Source organism: Pithys albifrons, chromosome 1 (genome assembly GCF_047495875.1).
Source record: "Pithys albifrons albifrons isolate INPA30051 chromosome 1, PitAlb_v1, whole genome shotgun sequence".
NCBI lineage: Eukaryota > Metazoa > Chordata > Aves > Passeriformes > Thamnophilidae > Pithys > Pithys albifrons.
Window position 1 is genome coordinate 76,141,104 of NC_092458.1, and position 24,767 is coordinate 76,165,870.

At 41.4% G+C, this 24,767-nt stretch overlaps 1 protein-coding gene across 1 annotated transcript; it reads right to left on the reverse strand.

Annotated features, from left to right (window-relative positions):
- Nucleotides 1–744: 744 nt before the first annotated feature.
- CEP57 (centrosomal protein 57) lies at nucleotides 745–24,743 on the reverse strand. The gene is made up of 11 exons (XM_071555406.1): nucleotides 24,662–24,743; nucleotides 18,432–18,588; nucleotides 15,310–15,489; nucleotides 14,870–14,991; nucleotides 13,894–14,010; nucleotides 8,747–8,824; nucleotides 7,495–7,599; nucleotides 7,259–7,339; nucleotides 6,662–6,909; nucleotides 3,225–3,369; nucleotides 745–1,965 (listed from the first exon to the last, which is right to left on the reverse strand). The coding sequence occupies exons 1-11, from the start codon at nucleotides 24,692–24,694 to the stop codon at nucleotides 1,729–1,731; spliced, it is 1,503 nt and encodes a 500-aa protein (XP_071411507.1). The 5' UTR covers nucleotides 24,695–24,743; the 3' UTR covers nucleotides 745–1,728.
- Between the last annotated feature and the right edge of the window lie 24 nt (nucleotides 24,744–24,767).

A 24,767-nucleotide genomic window follows, 5' to 3' on the forward strand; every position in this document is an offset into this window, starting at 1 on the left:
CACAAAGTATTCTGAAATACTTTCACAATTAAAAAACCTCCACAATTTCTGCACTGTACAATGCCTTGGCAGAGTAACTTCTTTGTCAAAGGAGCATTCACATTTTTGTATGTAACTTATCCAAAAGCTTAAATTCACTTGGGTTGATTTGAGATCTACTCTGGATGCTCCTTGATGCTCTCACACCTAGCAGGCTTCCAATGTGGGCACTTCATTCACTAGGCACAATCTATGGAGCCTAAAATACTCCTAAGCCCTCCATGAGTAAGGAGTTGCGTGAGGACAGCCTGAGGTCCTGCTGAAGTTAACCCATCTCTGAGCAAGCTGATGTCCAGAGATCCTTCCTAAGCAAAATTACCCGAGTGTAAGCTTCAGCTACTGATTTTTTGAGACCTCTGGGATGAACTGCTCTCCAAGTGGTTACTCCCACTATACCTGGTTAACAGCATCTAACTTCTCCCATCACAGCTAACACCTCTGTGCCTTGGATGCAAGGAGACAGGCAGGGTGGGTCACCTGCACATAACTAAAACTCAAACCCTTGTGCCTGTGTTGACCCTGTAGAGCTCTCTCCCAGTTCAGCTACAGGCAAGGGTGGACGACTCTGACTTACCTTATGTGCATCACCTTATGTTCATCACCCTGACCAGGGAGAAGTCCCCTCACCACAAAAGGGGTACTGAATGTGGAACAGTGCTGCAGCAAACATCAAGCTATATTAAAGGAAGTGCAGGTTTCCCACAATTCACTCAACAGGCAAGCTGGCTTTATTATTTTTCATCTGTATATACACAGGTAATCTGGGTCTTCTGTACATTCCATTAATAGGAAATTCTTTACATTATTAACATAATAAATAACTTAGCTGTGCAGGTCAGAGCACAAAATTGCACCACTACCAAAGTAGATAGCTCATCAAAGCATATATTTCAAGTTAAAAGCAAGATGCCAGGACTGAATGGCATGATTGAGGCACTTGCAGTTTAAAATACTTGTGATTTATCTCACTCTTTTACCACCCAAAGCTGTGAACCAGAAACCCCAGCCCCTACAGCTTTTCTCTAAAGTCAGATTTTTGTATAAAAATCTCATTTTATCATTAAGCAACTTAATTATTCAGTTATTTTGCTCCTTTTTTGAGTACTCAAACATCCACTGCCATTCATGCTGACTAATGCCATGTAGCAGAACAAGGACTAGGAAAGCATTTTGAGGAGAGCTCCACACACCACCTTTAAAAGGGTTTACCTGTTTTCCCTCAGACACTCCCAGAGACTGAGTCGTTGCAGCTGCACACAGAACTGGCAAGAAGCCCTTAAGCCTCGGGGCTGCATCATCGATTTCAAACAAGATGCATTCTGAGGAACCTCCCAATTCAACAGTAGCATGAAATCACATTGGCACATTACACACACACCAACCCACATAAACGTGCAGTGCCTGTTGTGCTGAAGGAAAATGGAGGAAATGCTGGAAGCATAACAGAAAGGACCTGGTGAGCCCTACTGCTCGACTCAGGGGCGAGATATCTTAAAAATGGAATGTGCTCTAAGCTAGGCCATAATATATACAATCAGACGCAAGGATGGAGAACTAAGAGCCTGTATTTCAAAAGTGCGCTTCACGTACAGTAGGCTCTTCCACACAGCGAGAAAGGCAGCTGCTTTATATCCAGAATGTGAGAAAGTTTGGCCAGTTTGGGGCAGCTGAAGAACACCTCTGCAGAAGTCAGTAGTCCCAGCTGATATCATCTTTCTGTAGTGAAGTCTGTATGGTCTGCATGTCTCTTAACAACTGAAGATTTTTCCGACTCTTCTCTCCAGGTTTCACTTTGATGGGACCAGCATTCTTTCCTTTTGTGGTTACTGTAGTTGTTACTTTGACCTCACTAATAGGGAACTTGCTGTCTTTTATTTGCTTAGCAGAAGCCTTTTTGGACTTGCATTCTCTCTTAAGTCTCTCTAGCTGAAAGAGAAACCCAAAAAAAACCCCAACATTAAGCAGTGACCTTGTTTCATTTTATGTTCAGCAGTTCTTCCCAACAGCTGAAATATCCCACCACTTGTTTCACCCAGCTAAGCAAATGGATGGTTCCAACTGACCTCGAATAATAAATATTTTATTTTCCTCACAAAGCACTGTTATATTTGCATCTTTAGAACTGTATTTAACTTATAATCTGAACTACTGGGTTATCTCTTTAAAAACAAGTTTATTATGGTGGGACATCTCCATTAGGAATGTAGAAGTTATAAATGAAAAAAGTTAATTTGTCACTGTTACCATCTAGTGCTTAAAAAAAATAAGGCAGAAAAGTCTTTCTACACAAATACTAGTGACTTTAATAGCTACTCACTGTCAGAAATGTAGCTTTAAAAAGAACACCACACAACACTAAGTAAGACTCAGTAGTCCCCAGCAAAGACTGAATGGAGAACTGGGCAGTCTGAGGTGCAGACACATATGCAGCACCATTACTACTGGGAACTACAGCACATCTGCTTCCCTGCAGCAGTTCCTCTGAAGATCACAAGAGATCAAAAGTGAGTAACGCTTCTAACTGCAAGCATTTTACATGTCCATTCTGGATGTCAGCAGCAGAGCTGAATCATAGAATCACAGACTATTCCGAGTTGGAAGGGACCCACAAGGATCATCGTGTTCAGCTCTTAAGTCAATGGCCCACATAGGGGATTGAACCCATGACCTTGGCATTATTACAACCAAGTTTTAAACAACTGAGCTAATCTCACTAGAACGTATTTTATGTATAAGTTATGTCAGATGAGGGCAAATCTCTGTTCATATGAACTGAACCAGATTAAACATATGGGGGTGGTTTAAGCTCTTTGAAAGAAATTCACTAAAATTAATGAAGACGCAAGAAAACAGAAAACCAATAAATTTTATAGCTGTGAATGAACATGCAACACTATTCAAAACATTTTGAAATAAAATAAGCAAAAATAAGCAGAACAGGCATTTTGGGTCTTATAAAACACAAATCAAAACACAAATGGGTCATTTACTCAAAGTAAAGGAAAATTGTTAAGGATGGAGGTATGCAGACTAACTTTGGGACATCAAAGCTAGAGCTAGGCAATACTACTGTAAAGTAGTTATTTCTGCTTTATTAAATTGCTGCTGGATTAGGATATAACGTAAAAAAACCCACCTAAGTCAGCAGCCATATATAAGCATAAACACAGTCAAAAGAAACTTGCCTGCAACCGATGTCTCCGAACTTTGTTGATCTGGTCTGCCTTTGCTTCCATCTTTCCCACCAGTGCTTCAAGTTCCCTCTCCAGATCTTCCTTCACTGCAGTGGTCGGGGCTTCCTCGATGAGTTTTGACAGCTGCTGGTGATCACTAGTATAGAATTCAGACAACAAGGCTTGCATCAGGCTCCCTTGGCTTCTACAGCTCACACAGCCCCCTTCAGCAATAATGGTTTAGGAAACCATAGCATGAACAACCAGGCACACCATAACAAACCAGTAATAACAGTTTTGCTGGCTTGCAGCATTATTACAGTAGCTCATCCTGGTGGCAGGCTCCTGCAACATTAAATCTTAATAACAGAAGTAGCCTCCAACTTCAAATCACACATTCAAAATGACCAAATAATCCTCTGAGAGCATGATTTCAGCACTCATTCAGTTCTGTGTATCTGTACCCACTGCAGTTGTGCAGCACAGTAATAATTATATTCTGTTATCCAGGACAAGCAAAATGCCTAATACAGCTGTCCTTTAATGGAGTTTTAGTCCACGTCCTGGTTTTGGCTAGGATAGAGTTAGTTTCCTTTTCAGTACCTGGCACAGTGCTGTGTTTTGGATTTAGTATGGAAATACTGTTGATAACACACTGACATTTTAGTTGTTGCTGAGCAGTGCTTACCCTGAGCCATGAACTTTTCAGTGTCTTCTGCTCTGCCAGTGAGGAGGTAGACAAGAAGCTGGGGAAGAGGGATAGCTGTGACAGCCATTCCAAATTGGCCAAAGGGAATCCATACCATAAAACATCACACTCAACATATAAACTGGGGAAAGCTGGCTGGGAGGGACCCATTGCTGCTGGAGACAGGCTGGGTATCAGTCATCAGGTATTAATTGTACTGTGCATCATGTGCTTTTTTTCCTTGGATTTTATTCCTCTCTTCCCTTTTCATAATTATTATCATTACATTTTACTTTATTTCAATTATGAAACTGTCCTTATTTAATACCAGTGGGTTTTACCTTTTTCCAGTTTTCCTCCCCATCCCACCAGAGTGGAGTGAGCAAGCAGCTGCATGGTATTTAGCGCCTGACTGGGACTGAACTATGACAGTCCTTTTTGGCACCCAGTGTGGGGCACGAGATGTTGAGGTAATGACAGATCTGACAGAGTGTGTGAAAACAATTTTTTTATAGGCATGCATTGTATTAGTTTAATAGTGGCTGGTCACAACGCTGATTTATGGTACGATGGAATTGTATGGCCCATGAAATTCCTCGCGGGGGGAGTTGTGTGTCCTCAGCACCGCCGTCCCTCCGCACTGCGGGAGCCACCTGCTGCGGAATATTTGTAATTACACCTTCCACCTGAGCTCCTCAGACAGCCAACCTGGAGGAGACATCCTCCCACGCCTTCCCCTTCTTCTCCCGGCTAATTACAACAGCGCCCGAGAACTCTGAATATCCTTAAGATGCACAAACCAGAATGGTCTTAGCGCTAGGAAGCAGCATAGTGCTGATGTCGTTCAGATCAGGGGAGGGTGTGTGTCAGAGGGCAGTGAGCAAGCAGCAGTGTGTGACTGAGTTGCTACTTAAAACCCACAAAGAGTAAGCTTGCTTTTGCATGAGACAGTATATAGAGGGTATATACCACAGGGAACCCAGGGCTTTGTCTGTGGGACCACAAGGAGAACATGAGGAAGTGTGATGGAAAAACTACCTCAATCACAGAACAGGTATGTGGAATTGCAGGGAAATGCACTGTTAGAGGAGCCTTGTCTCCAGAAGTACAGGAGAAGGACAACTGAGTCTACTGGACTGTGTGGATTAGATGGTGTGGCACATCTAGCTCACAGGCTCTAACAGACCCTGGTCCACAGTGTAACTAATGCCATCAAGCTGTGCAGGGGCAGAACCCATTTGTATTTCTGGAATGACAGTGGGATCTCAACAACTCATGGTCTTGGAGGGTGAAATCAGCCAGACAGTGACTGGCAAAAGTACCCCAGTGCAACAGGCCCAGAGGCTCTATGCACCCTGGGAACAGACAGTCTGGGGAGAGGGCATCTCAAGGACCCAAAAGGGTATGGTACTGGCGGGCTTTCAACATAGCTGCTTTGGAGACAAATGAAAAGAAGCAGCTCTCTATCCTGCCCAGTCTCTTGGAGGGCCCCTCTGTTGTGAGGTTAAAGGTCAAAGAACAGCAGGAGATAGAATGATTTTGGTTGGAAGGGACATCAATGATCACTTAGTTCCAAACCCCTGCTGCAGGCAGAGAAGAGCCCCATCAAGCCTGACTTGGAATGTTTCCAGGAATGGGGCATCCACAACTTCTGTGGATAACCTGTTCCAGTGTCTCATCATCCTCAGAGTAAAGAATTTCTTCCTAATATCTAATCTAAACCTGCTCTCTTTCAGTTTAAAGCCATTACCCCTCATCCAATCACTACACACCCTTGTAAAAAGTCCCTCTCCACCTCTCTTACAGTCTCCTTTGAGCACTGAAAAGGCCACAGTGAGGTCTCTCTGGAGCATTCTCTTCTCCAGGCTGAACAACCCCAGCTCTCTCAGACTGCCTTCACAGGAGAGGTGCTCGAGCCCTCTGATCATCTTTCTGGTCTCCTCTGGACCTATTTAAGTAGATCCACATCCTTCTTCTGTTAGGAGCCCCAGAGCTGGACTTATGTTAGGAGCACTCCAGGTGGGGTCTCACCAGAGCAGGGTAGAAGGGCAGAATTCCCTCCCTCAGCCTGCAGGCCACACTGCTTTAGATGCAGCCCAGGAAAGGGTTTGCACAAATGCACAGCCAGCTCATGTCCAGACTCTCATCCACCACAACCCCCAAGTGACTTCTGCATGCAACTATCCATACACCACTTTTTCCTGCACTGAAAGACTTAGGACAGATGAGTCCAAAGTCATGGACTAAATGAACTCAGTGGACTAGTACATGGACATAGACTATAGGAATGATATCTGTGTGTGTATACATCAAAACACTGGAAAGGTGATGGTGATTAACTGGGACATTGGAAAGTGTGGGTCTTGAACAGGATTGTAAATGGTACTGCATAAGGGTGCATACTGCCCACCCCAGCAGGGTGGAGAGATGGGTGTGGTGTGCACGTGTGAGGGAGTGGTTGTGTGATACTTCGCTGCTGGAAGGGTTTAACCCACAACATACAGTGTGTCAGGGCTGTTGCCACACTTCTTCACTACCTCTTCTGAATTCAATATAATAACCACTGCATACAAATAACAGGTATGGTGTCCAGACTGTTTAGCAGAATGTCCCTTTCACTGCGAGGAGAAACAACAGCCTCTGCAGCCAGATTTCCTAAACTAACACCCTTATCAGGCAAAACCTTCCAAATTCAAAGCAAAAGGCAAAAATATAAAACATTTACAATCATAACCTGCAATGGACAATATACCAAACTCACAAACTCATCTGTCCAAATTCATCTTGTAGAGTCAACAACACTTCTGAGAGCTCTTCCTGAGATGAAGAGGAGTCCATTGGCAGGGATGGCCTTCTGCTTTTGCTGCTGACAGGATGACCAGCACTGATGGGTTTTGCCAGTGGAGTATCATTTACCACGTGTCTGTTACACAAAGCTTTTGTGTGTTGTTTCATCAGGTGTAGGACGTGTTGCACATTGGCAGCAACTGAGTGACTGGGACTGGTGGACTAGAAGGGAAAGGAAAAGAGACTCCTTTTAAATGGCATCAACAACTTGACAATACTGAAGACCATTTAAAAACAGTAACATTTTTGTTTTGCTGCCAACAATATGTTTTTTATTCTAATTAACATACACTGACAAGAACAGCTTTTGAAGCAGCACAGGGCAAACCCATTTTTGGAAATGCCAGCTCAGCAAGTTATCAATATCCAACAAGTATTTCAAAGGCAAACTGAAGAAAAGCCTCAAAGAAAACTAAGTGATGTGACCACTGGGTGTCAGGAGTGCACCAAGCCAAAGTCACTTAAGGAGCTGCAGCTACTGAGCATTAAGCTTTGGAATTAACCAGCTCACCTTCCCAGCCACAAAGGGTACATCTCCCAGACACAGTCTGTAATGGGGCTGCACAGCAGGATGGCTCCCAACAGAGCATTTCTGCAAAGAAAGAGGAGAAATATTTAGCAAAAATTACAATACAGCAAATCCATATTCCCTTTATTTGTAATAAAGGAAGCAACCTACTTTCCTCATCACATGCAGACATCCTTATTTAACCCCTAAGTAAATGCCTTTCTCTTCCCCCATCTTACCTTCTCCGGCTGCTTAGCTTTTTTTCTGGGTTGTCTTGCTTTTGGAGAAAGCAATGGTGATGCTGCTTGAATCAGTAGTCTGTTGGTTTCCAGGCCTGTCTGAAGCTTTAATTTAGGGAATAAGGGGAGTTACTGAAATCATATTAATAAATAATCAGAGAGAGTAAGCAGAAAATTGCAAACCAAGAGGTTTTAAAATACAGGCTCTCAGAAAGCAAGGGCTGCAAATTTGTAGGCTACTTTTCCTTTCCAAGGTCAATTTAAACATTAAATATTTCCTCTAATCGCTCTACTCGCCACTAATCCCAGTAAGTTACAGCATTGGACTTAACTGCATTAGACCCATGCAGGCAAGTGCCAAAACAGCTGTGCTCTACACTTGACAAAGTATTAGGGAAATCAAACCACCCAACCCTGTTCAATTGATCCCATGGCATACAGTTAATAGGCAACTATTCCTTCTGTTTTATTAAATCTGACAGCAAAAAAAATCCCCTCCAAACAAATAAAAAACCCCAACAATAAAAAACCAACCACCAACCATCTACTGAATGAGTTTAGAACTCCCTGTTGACAGTGAGAATCCTTTATGCTTTGCTGTTCCTTCCAAGAAGAGATGGCATGGCTTTACAAATCATGTCATAACCAATCTCATCTAGAAGCATTCACAGCACAATTTCTCGTGATTGATTTGAGATACCCCTTTCCCCATCACAGCAAACTCATGGCAAAGGTTAGAGCCCAACGTATTGCCTCCACAATTCCTCAGCATACAATCTGTGTTTAACAAGCACACACTTCCAGGTTAGGAGAGGACCAGCATCCTTATGGGCTCATAAACCAAGAGTATGTTGCTTTTTTGCCTCCTTCTAACATACTGTAATTACAATTACAAACAAGGGAGCACACTTGTTGACCTTGATCTATTTAGAGATCCCCACGCATACTCAATTATTAGTTTTTCTGAATTTCTACTCCTCTTTTCCAACTAACTTCTTTTAGTGAAGAAATCAATGCTTCAGTGCACAGGTGCTCTAGAAAAAGGTTCCCAAAAAGCTCAGAGAACTTCAGAACATTTGGTACCTCAGACAGAAGAAAAAGAAATAAAGAAAAAGAAAGACTAAAACCAGAATTTCATTATTCTTTGAGGCATATGAGAAGTACTTTGAGTAAGTTTAGCTGAAAAGTTGATAAAAAGGAAGAGCTAATTACAGTGCATAGCAGTACAAAAGAAATTTCCTGTTGGTTTTACCTCAGCTGCTTTTTCCTGAACAAGCTTCCTTGCATGTTCTTCCTCCTGAAGCTTCTGTTCCAGCTCTTTCATTTTGTTCTAGTCAAAGTTGAATAAAAATAATAGCATTAATAATGAAACACTTTTTTCCCTTCCTGAAGCCTACAATACTAAGAGCATGAGCAAAACTATGAGTTCAACTTATGACTTAAAGGCAAGTGAAGACTTGAGCATTACAACAATTGCTAATGCTTTGTCTGTATAGGTATAAATACAGCAGTCAAAAATCTTATGCTTAACATTGATTTTTCTATTCTTACTTCCACAATTGGTATCTGAATTTAAGACATGACTTTCAGAGCAATACACAAGGCTGTCTCTCTCTTGAGCTATAAAAACACTCTAGAAAGTAGGTTGCTTTGTGTACATTACCCTCCAAGACTTTATACTACAAAAGAGCTAATAAAAACATAATGTATGGTATTATATGGTATATTATGGTATATTATATGGTATTATAATGGTATTTTTGTGCATCTAGCCACCTTCCTAATAAAGAAGAGGGAGGAAGATTTGCACGATGTCTCTGAGATACCTTTAAGCAAAACTGAAGTAATTTCCTTTTTTAATCACAAAAACATGTAAGAACTCTTTTGAAGCCCCTTTTCAAAGAAAAGGGTTAAGTGCAAAGATACACATTTCTTTGTAAACCCTCCAACAAGATGAAAACCTTGTTTAAACAAGATACACTGAAATTCCCAATGTGAAAGTTATCAAATAGCTTTCCGATTTATACAGCAGAAAGAACAAAACCAATCCTGAGCTCCAGTACACAAAAGAACTTCCCATCCCTTCCTCAAAGACTGACAATTCACAATGCCACTAATCAAACTTGAGGCAGAAAAGCATGCAATACAGAGTAATAGCTGTATTTATACACTTGTAGTTTTTTATAAATACACTACACTGAGGTAGTAAATATTTCAGTTCTGTTTTATTGAAGAATAATATAATGAGCTGTTAAACAAAGGTGTTAAAAGGCAAAAGCCTGGACAAACACTGAGGACAAAGGTACTATATAAAGCAATGAACTTTTTCTGTTGGATAAAAGAACCCTCCTGAGGATTTTTTTTTCATTCAAAACAGATGTATTCCAGCTAATTTAAAATCATCTTCTGCCCTTGTGCCCAGTTATTGGCATAGCTCTTCATTTCCATGTGGTATGTTATAAAGACATTTTATTAACCTGCTAAGTTGGACAAAATTTCTAGTATGAAAATATGGCAGTAAATATTCTGTTTAAATTGAAGATTGACATGAAGCTGGGCCAAGGCTTTTATTCTGAAATGAATGAGTATTCCCTCAGCTAGCTGTCCAACTGCAGCATCCAGATCAAGCTGCACAGCAAGAGTATATCTTACTCTATCATCCATGATAGACTCTATTAGAAATTATATATCCAAATTAAGATTCCTAAAATAATTTTGTTTTCTTGTTTATAAAAGAAAGTATTGCACAGATTACTCGATTATCATTAAGAAAGAGGCTGTAGGGCCAATCAAGACCCTCCCCAATGGTACTGTCCATCATCTAAGACAGCACTGCACAGCAAGTGGGCTGCCTACACAGGCTGCTTGATCACCAAAGAAAAAATAGAAACAAAATATTTCAGTTTCTGTTAGAAAAGAGGCAAATATAGACACTAAGTTTCATGCAGTCACCTCACTCAAGCACAAAATCAACGGATGGTTTGGGTTGAAATGGACCTTTAAAGGTCACTGAAGTCCAAGCCCCTGTCATGGGCAAGGACACCTTCCACTAAACCAGGTTGCTCAGAGACCTATCCAAGCTGATCTTGAATATTTCCAAGAACAGGGCATCTACCACCTCTCTGGACAAACTGTTTCAGTGTTTTGCCACCCTCATTGTAAAAAAATGCTTCTTGTATTTAGCCCAAGTCTATCCTCTCCTAGTTTAAAACCATTGCCCCATGTCTTATCCCTACAGGCCCTACTAAAAACATTTTTCTTATAAGCCCCCTCTGAGTACTAAAAAGCCACAATAAGATCTCCCAAAAACCTTTTCCTCTGCAGGCTGAAGAGCTCCAGCACTCTCTGTCTGCCTTCATAGGAGAGATGTTCCAGCACTCTGATCGTTTTTGTGGCTCTCCTCTGGACCTGATCCAACAGTTCCATGCATGTCTTTCCTGTGCTGAGGACCCCAGAGCTGGACACAGCACTTCAGGTGGGGTCTCACAAGGGCACAGTAGAGGGGCAGAATCACCTCCCTTGCCCTGCTGGCCAAGCTGCTTCTGATGTAGCCCAGGACATGGTCATCTTTCTGGTCTGTGAGCGCACACTGTTACAGGCTCATGTCCAGCTTTTCATGCACAAGAGCCCAGAAGTCCTTCTTGTCAGGGCTGCCCTGGGGGGGTCTCCCCAACCCAGGTGCAGCACTTTGCACTTAGTCCCTTTGACCCATATGAGGTTCCCATGGGAGTGCTTCTCAAGCTTGTTCAAGACCCTCTGGATGGCATTCCATCCCTCAAAAAACTTTAACCAAACAAGACAAAGTTATGAGACCTCAGAAATAAAGAACACCTAAATGTCATAAAATAAGCACTCAAACTAGTTCCACCAAGAGGAAATGTCTCCAGACTGAGGACAGCTTTTACCTCTGTGCTTCGCTGCCTTGCAAAGAGCCCAGAGTTCACTTTTAGGGAACAACCCCATCCTTACTTCATCCTCAGACACAGATACATTCAGATCTTCTCAGCCAGCTATCCAGGGACTGCACTGTAGGACTACAGTTGCAATAAACATGCCTCAAAAGCATTTCTAGGGTAGGTACCCTTATTATGAGTACTTCACATAAATAGGAATCTCAGTATTTCCTTTTCACAGGCAATATTAACAATAGCAAATTGCTTGAAGATAAGGTACTTATAGGGCCAGGTAGTGATTCCACAGAGATGAAATGCTCTAGGTAAGACCCACACGCAGTTTGTGCTCTGGGAGTGTCTGAAATCAGAGGCAGTTAAACCATTGCTGGAGCAGTCACCTCACCTCTTTCCATCCGTTTCAACGCATCATATATGAAACAGTCACCATTTCTTGCTTCAAGTTCAACTTGAAAACATTCCTGTGGTCATAACTACAGCAGAGATCAAAGACAAAACAGATGGAACTGTTCTGAGCAGAGAGTGCAGTCACTCCTTCAGGATTATAAGCTAACACCTAGCACACAGATGCTCACACAGGAATATAGCCCATAACCACAGAGGCAGACAGACCTGTCAACCAGAAAATGTCTTATGATCACAAGAAAAACGACCTTCAGTCACAGCTAAATCCAGATTTCTTTCAGTTCCCAGAGTTGCTGCAAAATTCTGTGAATTTAACACCCAGGTCCACTAAAACATTTAACTGTGACAGCTACTAACTCCTAAAGACAAAGAAGCAAAGGCTTCTAAGTTAGATCCAGAAAAAAACAAAGAATCACTTTAAAGCTGAAATTTTCACTAGCCACCCACAAAAAGGCAAACAACCCAGCCTCACTATTCTTCAGCTGCCACCAGACAAAAACATGGTAAAAGCCCTTCAGAGGGAATTCCAGTTGCTGAATCAGTTATTACAGCTTTGACCCTGTAGTAAACTACTGCTTCTTTCAGCAAACAAGACCCAGAAGACACTTAGTTCTCTTTACAAGTGTTTGACCTAAGTCCACAATGCAGGCACTGGTACTCCTCAACTGCAGCTCATCACAGTGGGGTGTCAAGATCTTAAACAGGTTGTTAGAGCTGCCCTGGCTCAGGGACTTAGAATAATTTTAGTGTCTAAAGTTCCTGCAGCAAACCAAGTAGCTAAAAATTTACTACCAAACATGTACTCCTGGAGAATCACCATCTACTTCAGCACCTGGTAAGGGCTGGTGTGCAGGGTGACAAGACTATGATTTTGACAGAATCCAGAGCTGCCATCCTCAGTACCATAATCTAATCATGTACTATCTGGCCCTTTGGGGGACCAGGGAAGAAATCTGCAGGTGGAAGCCTCTCCCTGGTTAAGTTCTCCATAGTTTCCAGGCTTGGGAGACTTGTGGTCTCTCTACAGAAGCAGAAAGTTTGCAGATGGGACCTCAGAAGCCAACACCACAGATGGTACACAGAAAGACTTATGGAGTTTGCACGGCAAGGTTTTGGTAGAGAAGGGCTACAGGAGTGGCTTCTGTGAGGAGCTGGTGGAAGCTTCCCCCATGTCCAACAGACCCAATGCCAGCCAGCTCCAAGACAGACTCGCCCACCACTGAGAGCCCACCAGCAATGGCAGCAGCACCTCTGGGATAAGAGAGTTAAGAAGCAGAAAGAGAAGGGCTGGGGAACAGCAGCCAGAAGAGAGAAGTGAGGATATGTGAGAGGAACAGTCCTGCAGACCTCAAGATCAAGGAAGGAGAGGGAGGAGGCACTCCAGGTGCCAGAGCAGAGATTACCCTGTCACTCATTGTGATATTTGGTTTTATTTCTCATTGTAAAATTAAAAAAATTATAAATATTCAAGGGTCAATCCACCACAACAGAGTATGACCAAACACAGTCGCATGGAACTTGTAAAAGCTACTGATTCAAAAAGAGTCCTGAAAAGGCAGGCTGCTTCAAACCCACTGCCAGCCATCCAGTGCTGGAGGCCTTGCAATGCCAGGCTCCATAAATGTGCACAACAAAGTAACTAGTAATAATTCTGTTTCCTAGGAAGGAGGGCTAAAAGAAAAAAGAACACACACCCCAAAGTCAAGTTAAATCTGGGTCATAACAGAAAATGACTGCAAGTAATTCAGTGGCATGCAAGGCAACTCAGGAGTTGAGCTCTTAGAAATGCCTGCAATGTTGTATGTGCCTAGGCACCAATTAAGCACAAGAGGAAGACCAATGGACACTGTTAAGGCTTAACAAAATGCCAACTCTTGCAGTGTACAGTAACCTAATGCCCACCTGGCCATGCAGACTTTCAGCAATAACTTCAAGATTTTACAACACTTCAGCTTCAAAAAGAAGTTTAGTCTTTCTCTACAGTACAGAGTTTTGCTCAGCTCTGCTATTGATCTATAGCTATAAAGGGCTGATTACAACAGACAAAATAAATCTGATATAGTATCCAACACAAATGACAGACCTCTGCTATGGACTGCATTGTAGTAAGTCTTCTATACTCTTTTTCCAGCATATCCAGCTTTTCCAATTTAGACTGAACATGTGATTGATCAAGAAGCCGATCTCTCTCCAATGAACCCTTGAAGGGAGAATTGAAAAGGAAAACAACTTATAAGTACAATAAAACAAGACCATCTACAGTAAGCCGTGTGTCTGGAGCACAAAGGAGGCCCATGAACAGTCCAAAGGAACTTCTACTTCCTCTTTGCAGTTTTAGATGGTGCTACAATCAGGAGCAAACTCCACTACTGGTCCACCAATGCTGGGGAACCACACACAACCACATTCTGATAAGAGAGGATTCTGCAGTCTCTCCTTCCTCCAAACCCAAGGTGGTAAAAAAATTCCCAATTAATTACGCTGCTATTAGAGATAGCTTCCTTTTTTTTTCTTCAGTAAATATTTAACTGACTGAAATTGAACAGCCACAGAGACCAATGGACAGATTCATACACCTGTGAAATAAAGTTCATTTCAGATAGAGGCCAAATTTTAATCACTGATGGTGGGAAAGAGAAAATTTACTGCTATTTCTACAGAATCAGTATTTCAGGTCCAGTTTAACAAAAGCAGTGCTAGCAAAGAATAGTCTCAAAGATCTGAAGGGTGTAAACACAAAAGGGAGGGTTTTCCAGTGATACATGGGAATAACACTGAGGGATAAGGATTAGCTATTGCAGTAAGCCAATCATACAGATGCAAACAATTCTTATTAATACCAGAGCCTGACATTGCCTTAAAATCCGATGTACAAAGAAAACACCAGGGTCATGAGAAGACTGGGAAATTTAAATAGGGAAGCTATCCACAGCTAGGTATAAAGAGGCCAACTGAACCAGACATTCACACTTAAAAGTATTAATATTACAGAAATGATGAAAAATCATGATAGTTAGTGGGTTTTATCATTTAACTCTGAGATACTTTTGAGAACACACCTGTTTCTCCAAGAGATGTGACTTTTCATTCTCTGCATGCTGGATCATTTTTCTCATGTAGTCCAGCTGTTTCTCTAGAAGAATGCACCGAGACTCAGCAGCTGCCAGCTGAGAAGCCAGCTCTGAAAATAACAGAAGGCACAAAACAGAAATCATGTACTGTTTGTTCCTGGGATTTTTCTTCTGTTTTCAAGGCAGTTCCAAAACAAACAAGAAAAGGATCACCTAAAGAAACTCACATATTAAGCCTAATTAACTTCTGTATGTATGCAAATCCCTAAAACAAAGTATTATTTTAAATTATTTATTTGTAACTCCATGTGTCACTGTAAATCAAGAGATGCTGAACAAAGTAAATTAAAATTATCTTATGCATTTCTGGAAATCAAGTTTTATCCATATCACTGTTCTGTAGTATCGAAATAAAGTCTGCAAACAACCTTGATTTCTCTTTGACACTTCAGTGTTGTCATGCTCTTTGTGTTGCATTTGTTCACTCAGTACTTTTTTATAGTCAGCTGTTTCCCTGCTGAGGTGTTTTACATTCTCCTCCGCCTGAAACCTTTCCAACTCCAGTCGATGAATTTTTTCCTGGAGATTCTTCAGAGCAGAAAATATGGCTGCAATTGAACAAGTACCATTTGTTAGATATCATTAAATCATCACTTCAAGGCAATATTGAACTTGAAAGGTTTGTATAAAAGCATGTTATGTAACTAAGTCAGCGTTCCTTACAAGCATCCAAGGCTTCTTCCAGGAATTAAGACCTGCTTCCCTTTGAACCACAACTGATTCTAAAACTAGTCTCAAGCAAATAGATGTCCTTGGTGCACACCCTTCACCTGATACATCTGGGAAAGATATAACTATTTCCCAGAACAAGGCGGGTAAATATTGTGTTGATTTCAAGTACCAACAGTGCATCCTCTGACTCTCTATAAAAAGGAAACAAAAGCTACAACTAGATAGTACAAATACTGACAATTCTCTACATTATTATTCCTGGCACAACAAATACATAAGCGCAATGTTCCCATGAATGGACACAGAGCTTAATAAAGGTTAGCTATCAGAAGGGCTACAAAGGTGTTTCTTTTTAAGTGGAATTATCTTTCAGTTCTTCTGGGTTTGGTCTTGTGTCCCCCTCCTTCCCCCCAAAACATGCATCTCCTTTGTGCTAAACCATGTTCCCTTTCTGCTACATTCCTAGCTTTAGCAATTATTAAGTAAAGTTTTTTTATATTCATCACCACAAAAAGAAAAGGAGTTACAATAGAACTCACATCACCTATTAGACCATCTGCTGGTAATCTGATGATGGTCTCTTAGCTGTATTGTTTAATTCTGTAAAGGGAACCACAACCTAAACCCTTTCCCCTGCACAGTCCTGCTTTGTGCATAAATCCCCTTCAGAGAAAGAATATATTTTTATTACAGAATGCATGAGCACTAAAAGAGTTGGGATTGCACCAGATTACCAAAAATAAAAATCAGAAAACAAAGGTAAAAATAATTATCAGAATGAGTTTTCCAGAGTAAAAATTCATCAAATCTTGAAATGAGAATAGCATGAAAATATCACATCAGTAAGAACTACCTGCTTTAAGGTACTTGTTAAGTACATAAGAAGTAACAGAAGTCAGTTAAGGGGCAGTTATTAATAATTTAGCCCTATTTGCAATATCAGAGTCACTAACTGCACCCTGTTCTCTATTTATATTACTGTTCCTAGGATTCAGTTGAAATGGGCATAGCTGAAACTATAAACAGATTTGTTACTACCATCCCTTAAAAGCTAAACTGAAATCCCTGTAATATTCACAATAACAACTAACAAAATACAGCACTGAAGAAACTCAAGGCAAAACCCAACAGGATGCCAAGTATCATTTAGTCACTCTTATTAAAGTAGTAAAACCAACTATGCATGCTGAGACACACACACAAAACAAAAATTAAACCCAGAATAAACAGAATTCACTATACTCAATTTCAGGATTTTTCAATATGATTTTTTTAAACATTAGAGGAGCAATAGGGACCCTCAAGAACAATCAAATCATTTTTCCCATCTGAAGTTAACTCCCATAATCCTTAAATGCACTGAAATATGCACTCTAGAACATTTCTGCATTTTTAAAAGCTATGCAATATAGAGAAATATATTGCATCATCCCCAGGTTTGATTCCATTTTCAGTATGTATTCAAATTTACTTACACATCAACATTTTTTTAAAATAAAGATATTTGCTAATTTTTAAAAAGGGATATTCTTTTTGATATCATAATTGTCTTCTGCCACCTGTCCTTATTTCAGAGTTGGCAGATTCACTCTCTGAAACAAAGTTGCCAATTGAAAACTTGGAAGTCAAGGTTGTTGCTAATTCAAATTCCACAATCTAAAAAAATACACCTGCATCAGTAATTCAAAAGGAAGCTCTTTCCTGTACATTCAATCTTTTATCTGTCACAAGATTCAGTGTTATGTCAACAGCACTCTCAGAACTGATGGCATTGGGAGTATATACTGCACTTTAAATAGTACTTCAAGAATTGAGATTTCATCTACTATGTAATTAACATCAAACCTCTAGTAATTCAGACATGAACTGTGTTATTGGAACAGGGACTTGAGGTTATCATCCTGATTTTTTACTTAGTTTGACTATTAGGATTAATCCTAAATATTTCTCACTTTCTCCCCATAAGGAAAAAATATCAAGTTGTTCATAAATTTAAGCCTCCATGCCGCTCCAGTCTTAAAGGGAACATTTTGGCAACAATGCCCAGACAAACACCTGATCAAAGGACCAGTCCTGCTCTAGTCTCTGAACTCCTGGTGCTGCCTTCTGTACTTATCCCAAGGCAGATGCATGACAAGCCAATTCACTAAAAATAACAGATGACTAACCAAGGATGTTTTTTTTGTTCGTCAGGCAAGTCAAATCAGTTTATCTGGAGATGAACACCCAGACCAGAGCGTGAAAGGGAGGAGAAGGAATAGCCTGAAAACAAGAGTAAGTGGGAGAAAAATTGCCTCCCTTTTAGGGGTTGTGAGCTCTGAGCTCAGGACTACGCTGAACTCTTCTCTGTATCCTCCAAGTCTTGGCTGACATGGCAAATACTTGGAGCACCCCTTGTCCCCGACAAGCCTTTTGATTTCTATTGGACCAAACCTCTTCCTTTGCTCCAAACCATTTTGGGGACTAAAGTCTCCTTATTTCTAACTCAGCTGTGAGCTCAGGAGAGGAAAGATTAGAAGAGAGGGCTGAATAGAGGGGACAAAGAAAACATGTAAGTACAATTTCACAAACTACTCAGACAATTTTACAGTTCTCTACTACCCAAGAGCAGCATCTTTCTCCTGCTTCAAGTTGACCTTTTCATCAAGTGTTCTTCAGAAAGAGAAGTGCAAAGGACCTACAAAACAGGTGACCTGCACATCACTGGAAGTGATAAAAGGATAAAATGCCTCGACCTCTGTAGATGTGGAGGACATACATGTATTTATTTCATTACATGACTGGAAACAGGTAAGAAAACAATTTTGCTGCCTATTACCTCTGCTGTTACTTTCAGGATAGGGAATAACTGGTTTCCATGGCGAGCGCTGCAAATCAGAATTAATAAATGGCTTCTGATTCGGATATTCTAGAAATGAAGTTGCAGAGAGTCCATCTGTGGCTGATGTAGAGTTGGGAGCTTTGTGCAGATCATCCTGAAAATAAAACAAAGGTGTTACTCAGCACATTTGTTCCTCTGCCACAACGACAAAAATAAAGAAAAGCAGGATTCTATCAGATGATGTGCAGAAGTACTGCTGTGGGAGACTCATACCACAAGACCTGTATTTGCTTCCTTACAGCCTCAGGTTGTGTCATTTCAACATCCAACTCCCCCTCCACTAAAAACAGTATCCAAAAGAAAAATGTCTCTTGTACTGGTTTCCAATTTCCACTTTTGTTTTTCACTTACATACACAGTCTCTTGCTTTTTGAGAGAAGACAATACACAATCAGTTGGAAAACAACCACCTTCTTAATTCTCTTTACTTAACCACATTTGCTACATGTGAACTGCTGCACTAAGGTGGCCTAAGATAAGGCACACCCAGGATCAGTGTCCTACATCCCCTCACCCAGCACAACAGCTCGGACTGCAGACGGGACACAGGACACACCCTCACCTCACCCTCCCAGCTGCAGAGTCCCAACCCCTCTTTTCCACTGGTTTCAATTCATCTTTCCATTAAAATATTGAACCGCTCAGGACACACTCCAATGACTTTACACTACACACAGCTGGTTGGTGGAATCAGCACAGGAAAAGCAGCAGCAGATCATGGCCAGGAAGGCACTCCTGCCTCTAAGCAGCAACATGCCCTTCAGTCAGCTTGTGGTCTCAGAGACCATGGCTTTCCAACCAGCCTACACCAACTTTACAAACATCTGTAGTGTTTTGGATGTTTCAGTGACCAGAGGGGACCACCCAGATGTGAAGATGCCGTGCAGTTGGAATACCATTACACCACGTGCTTTCTAGGATGATTCTCCCAAGCAAATGGGACGTGGCATGTGGCACATTTATGGGTTTGACTCAAAAACTGGCTACCTGGCCTAAGCTTTCCAATCTGTGCTTATGAATTAAATGAAAGACGAATGCTTATTTTTAATGTGCAAGAGTAATTTCTTTCCATCATACCCAACACTACACATTTCAGTGACAGACTTTGAAGGCCACCCAGAGAGAAGTGGGCTGCAGGCAGATGCAAACCTCCTACAGCTTTCCCCCTCCACTTGTACATCAATGGGCAACTGCTGATCTTGGCAGGCTGATTTCAAGTTTTTGCAAATACCAACCATCAGGAGCATATAGTGACCTAAATTAAAATAAAGAATTAAGTATCTCATAGTTATACAGCAGCCTAAAACACATTGTGAGGAGGAAAAACAATACAGGGCAAAAATTAAATTTGTAAGTTATTTGAAAGCTCATGCACAGCTAATTTTGTCTTATAAACAAAGTGATTTGTTGTGGACAAAAAAATTAGAATCTTAAGTAAGTGTCTTTAGTCAAAATAACTGCATTTGCACAAGAAGTTTTGCTACCACAGAAAGTCAATAAAACACTAATCCCTAATTAAGACTATCTTAACACAAATATTTTGAAGAGGTGTTGTATGCATGGAAATACACACTGCTTTATGCTCAGCAGCCTCATTGGTCTAATCAGAGCGTGTTAATTTAAGACTAAAAGCTTGTTAAGTGCTCACCTGAAGACCTAAACCTCACTCCTGATAAAATACCAAGTGTTATAAGATATTGCATTGATGAACACAGAATGTCAAGACCAAATAATGAAGTAAAAATGAACCAAGCAAAACACAGTACATGCAAGAGACAACGGAGGAACAGCTGCAACATAATAAGCCTCAGCAACACAAATAACACTAACTATTGATTCAAGTATCAATATATATTGTCTTCTATTGATTCCAGTCAAAGGTATCCCAATCCAATACTCAAAAGGAGAATCAGTTTGAAGCAAAAGTAGCATTGACAGCATAAAAGTCTCCCTAGATGTCTCTATCATCTTTTATGTCTTTACCTGTAAAGTCTTGTCTGAGAATAAATAAATAAAATAAATAAAATTACATAAAAACACCAAACTACAGAAATTCTGTTGTTTGCTTTTACTGGTAAAAGTAACATTTTCTTAGCCAACAGCAAACTTGAAAGAAAAAGCTGGCATATTCAAAACACTTGAAAACCAAGTCACACAAAGCAAAGCAAATAGAAGCTTTTGACTAGTTGCATGTCTTCTAAACTACACCTGGATACAGGAACAGGCACTAATTTGAACAGCATAATCACAGAATCATAGAACCGATTGGGTTGGAAAAGACCTCCAAGATCATCAAGTCCAACCCTTGGTTCAACTCCAGTCCCTTTACCAGATCATGGCACTCAGTGCCACGTCCAATCTCAGTTTAAAAACCTCCAGGAATGGTGAATCCACCACCTCTCTGGGCAGGCCATTCCAATGCCTGATTACTCTCTCTGGAAAGAATTTTTTTCTGATATCCAACTTAAATTTCCCCTGGCAGAGCTTGAGCCCATGTCCCCTTGGGATCAGTACAGATATCTGCTCGAAATAAATACTGAAAAGATGGTGCTGAAATATGATATATTGTACAGGCAATTATTCTTTGCATCAGTCTAAATAATCATTGCTAGCAAGTATATTTTCCTTATATATTTAAGCAAAAGACTGGCTTATATTCAGTTGCACAAATAGTGACTTTAAATAATTCAACTCAATACTTTGGGAAAGTTCATAAAGCAGCATCAAGAATTTCCCACCAAAAAGTACAAACTGAACTATCACAGCAATTCCCTGCTCTTCTCCATGGTTTCTCTCAAGTCATCAAAAATCATCTCAGTCTGTTCCTGCTCTTTGAAAATCCCATGGGGAGCCTCATCCTGCAATGCTCAGGAATATTGTGAAATACTAAAAAAAAAATAAAAAATAAAAAAACTGTGTATAATGTGCTCTGAATCTCAGCTAGGCCACATGTGCTAACTGTACATCCCCTCTTTCAGGATACTCCCCACAGTCTTTCCTTCCTTATGCCACATTAAAGCCTCAGAATAGCAAATGAAGAAGCTTAACAGACCCAGAAGGAGCCAAGTGCACCAGCATTATGTGACAGCAGCGAGCTGAGCACATTTAATCTCCACAGGCCTGTAGACACAACCTTACAAAGTCCATTGCTTCTACCACTGCCCATCAGCTGCCCACTCAAGAAGGCAGAAGGAAACACTAAAAACACAGAACAGCAAAAGCTTAACACACCACCAGCTCACAGCAACCTCCTGAGCTCTCAAAAACTGAACATGGTAGGGGAAAAAAAGACACCTCACGTGGGAAGTTTTCCAAAAACAATCAGCAACGTGAGGCTGAGGGACACTTTTCAAGCCAAATAACTTGTGTAGATGGTAAAAATGACCCACCATAAGGCTGTTACTTCCCTGACACAATAAAGAGATACAGGACACCATGGAAAAATATCCAGAAGGCTATTAAAGTCAGAGATGTACCAATCCTTTCAGTAAGTTAAAAAAAAAAATCTGTTTTTCTTTTCATCTTACACAAAGTTGCTAGATCCATGGACATTAAAAATAACAATGATTTATAAACAAACTGTAGAACTAAAGACAGAAGTATCCATGACTGCAGCAAGAAGGCACAAAGTCAGCACCTTTGGTACTTGCACTTTGGCACTGGAAAAAGGGACTAAACTAAGGTGGCTATTGCAAGATTTTATGTGGGTACCCACAATCAAAAAAAAAATAGGGAAAAAAACCCAGCAAAACCGGGTAAATTATGTAGGTATGGAGAGAAAAAAAAACCAATAACACAGTACTGAGTTCACTGAGCATAAAACAGCCAAGTACCCAGTTATTAAAACTTTCAAAGAAGTCATTCAGAAGGGACAATCTCAAATAGCAGCCTGCCCTCCTCCCTCAGTACTGGATAAGTAGGGAAGTAGAGAAGGAAGGACAGGCCCTGTCACCCAGAGGTCAATTTAAGTGCTGTCTGTACCTCCCTGATACAGCCTGAGACAGGAGCACTCTACATTTCAATTATATCTGCAGTCAAATGCAGACAAAATTTCACTTTGTTAAGCAATTACATCAAATAGGAGTGAAATATTGGCACAAGACATTATTTTTTTGTTGTATCTACTGTAGAGTGCCATATGCATTAAAAGCAACTATTTTCAAAGTTCAGAAAACATAAAATTTGGGGTTTTTTTAACACATACCAAAAGTCTACAGTGGGAAACAGTTTTTCCCCATAAAGTCTTGTTTTGCTAACTAAAGTAATTAAATGGCCTATGTTTACCTACTGATTACTCAAACTAGTCTTCTGACACCCTTTTCTAAGCATATTAGAAAAAAGTATGAGTCAGGAAGGGATACAGGAGTCCTCAAATTGCTCTTGCTGGTACAGGTGTAAATGTGGGCACACCCTGCAGGGGAGGAGACACACAACAGAGAGCCCCCAAGACGGGCAGTGAGACCCCAAACCAGGAGTCCTCAGGAGCGTGAGAAGTCTGAGTGTGATTCGTGTGGGTAAAAACAAATGAGTTATTGGGGCTCCTATAGTGACATGAGAAAAACATGGCCAGCCAATTAAACAAAAATTCCAACTTACACACTCATGGAGAGATAAACAGGATAGTGTTAAATCACTTTATCTCCTATAACTTTGTCACAGACCACATAAATTGTAACACAAAAGTTGAAGAGTTAAAACTTTCCCACATCTAAGGGGAGCAGAAATTATAGTGGGGTTATCACTAGGGCTGTAAAAGTGACTTAGCTATAGTGGTGTATGTTAAACTGCTTAACAATGTACTTAGAATGTTTATGCATGAGTCGAATGAATATATATGTAGAGACTAAATAAATGTTGAGTTACACTGTGTTCTGTGTGCGATGGCGAGCAATGCTTGCGTCCATCGTACCCAGCATGATGAAATTGCTTTTATCATATAATAAACTTTAATTAAAAACCTATGACGTTGAGACTACGTTTCTCACAGGAGACAAACCTCACACACCATCGTGCTGCACCCTTTGCATCGTCTGCTCCTCCACAGCTTCTCACAAATCCTCCCCCTACTCCTCTACACTCAGCACCGTCAGAGGGATGTGAAGGAGGAAATTCTGGCACCCGGCGCGCAGCCACCTGCAGGTGACCTCGCAGTCTGCCAGGTGCTCCCACACACGCCTAAGGACACAGGGACACACTAAAGCCAAGCCTCAGCTTAAGGTACAATTTTCATTTTACAAGGAGAATCAACCCGAGGCTCAACGCAGCTCTGCTGGGACCCCTGGGCTTGCTGTGCTCACCCGACTGCCCCGGCACTGCAGAGCCGCCTGGCCTGGCAAAGGCACAACCCCAAGGCACTTCTGAAAACAAACGGAATTCAACATTTTATTCCCATTCACTTGCAAACAAGACCCGCAGGGAGCGATACGGGGACAGCAAAAGGGGATGGTACCGATAGCGGAGCATCTATCTCTTCACAAAACATGCGCGTATATAGCGTGGATTTCAGTGTATATAGATAGATGCATACCTATACACACTCACGTATACGTGTGTGTGTATATAAATATGTATATATGTATATAATCATAGAATCGATTGGGTTGGAAAAGACCTCCAAGATCATCAAGTCCAACCCTTGATCCAACTCCAGTCCATTTACCAGATCATGGCACTCGGTGCCACGGCCAATCCCAGTTTAAAAACCTCCAGGGATGGTGAATCCACCACCTCTCTGGGCAGCCTATTCCAATGCCTGATTACTCTCCCTGGAAAGAATTTTTTTCTGATCTCCAACTTAAATTTTCCCTGGCAGAGCTTAAGCCCGTGCCCCTTGTCCTATTGCTGAGTGCCTGGGAGAAGAGACCAGCCCCCACCTGGCTAGAACTTCCCTTCAGGTAGTTCTAGACAGTGATGAGGTCACCTCTGAGTCTCCTCTTCTCCAGGCTAAACAACCCCAGCTCCCTCAGCCTCTCCCCATAGGACTTTATATATATATATATATACAGTATTGAACAGACAAGCCCGCTCTCACCGCCCGCACGGCTCCCGGCACGCCGGGGGCGGGCAGGCCGTCAGCCCCACTCCGCTGCTGCCCCCCAGAGACCCCTAGGGCCAGTGGCCGGACGGCCCGTCCCGCCCTTCACCGTAGGGCTGCCCCCGAGTCTCACCACTTGATGCTGCCCGGGCGCCGCCGCCGCCATGTCGGCCGTGATGAAGCCCGCCAATGCCCATGTCCCTTTAAGGCACGGCGCCCGCGCAGCGGCTCGTTTGATT

What these genes read in the sequence shown, in the direction of transcription:
- CEP57 (XM_071555406.1), bottom strand. Translation starts at nt 24,694, where the DNA reads ATGGCGGCGGCGGCGCCCGGGCAGCATCAAGTG. An exon ending in CGCCCGGGCAGCATCAAGTG is followed by an intron (nt 18,589 to 24,661) that starts GTGAGACTCGGG and finishes TTTTATTTTCAG; the next exon opens with GATGATCTGCACAAAGCTCC. An exon ending in TTCGGAGACATCGGTTGCAG is followed by an intron (nt 1,966 to 3,224) that starts GCAAGTTTCTTT and finishes TTTCTCTTTCAG; the next exon opens with CTAGAGAGACTTAAGAGAGA.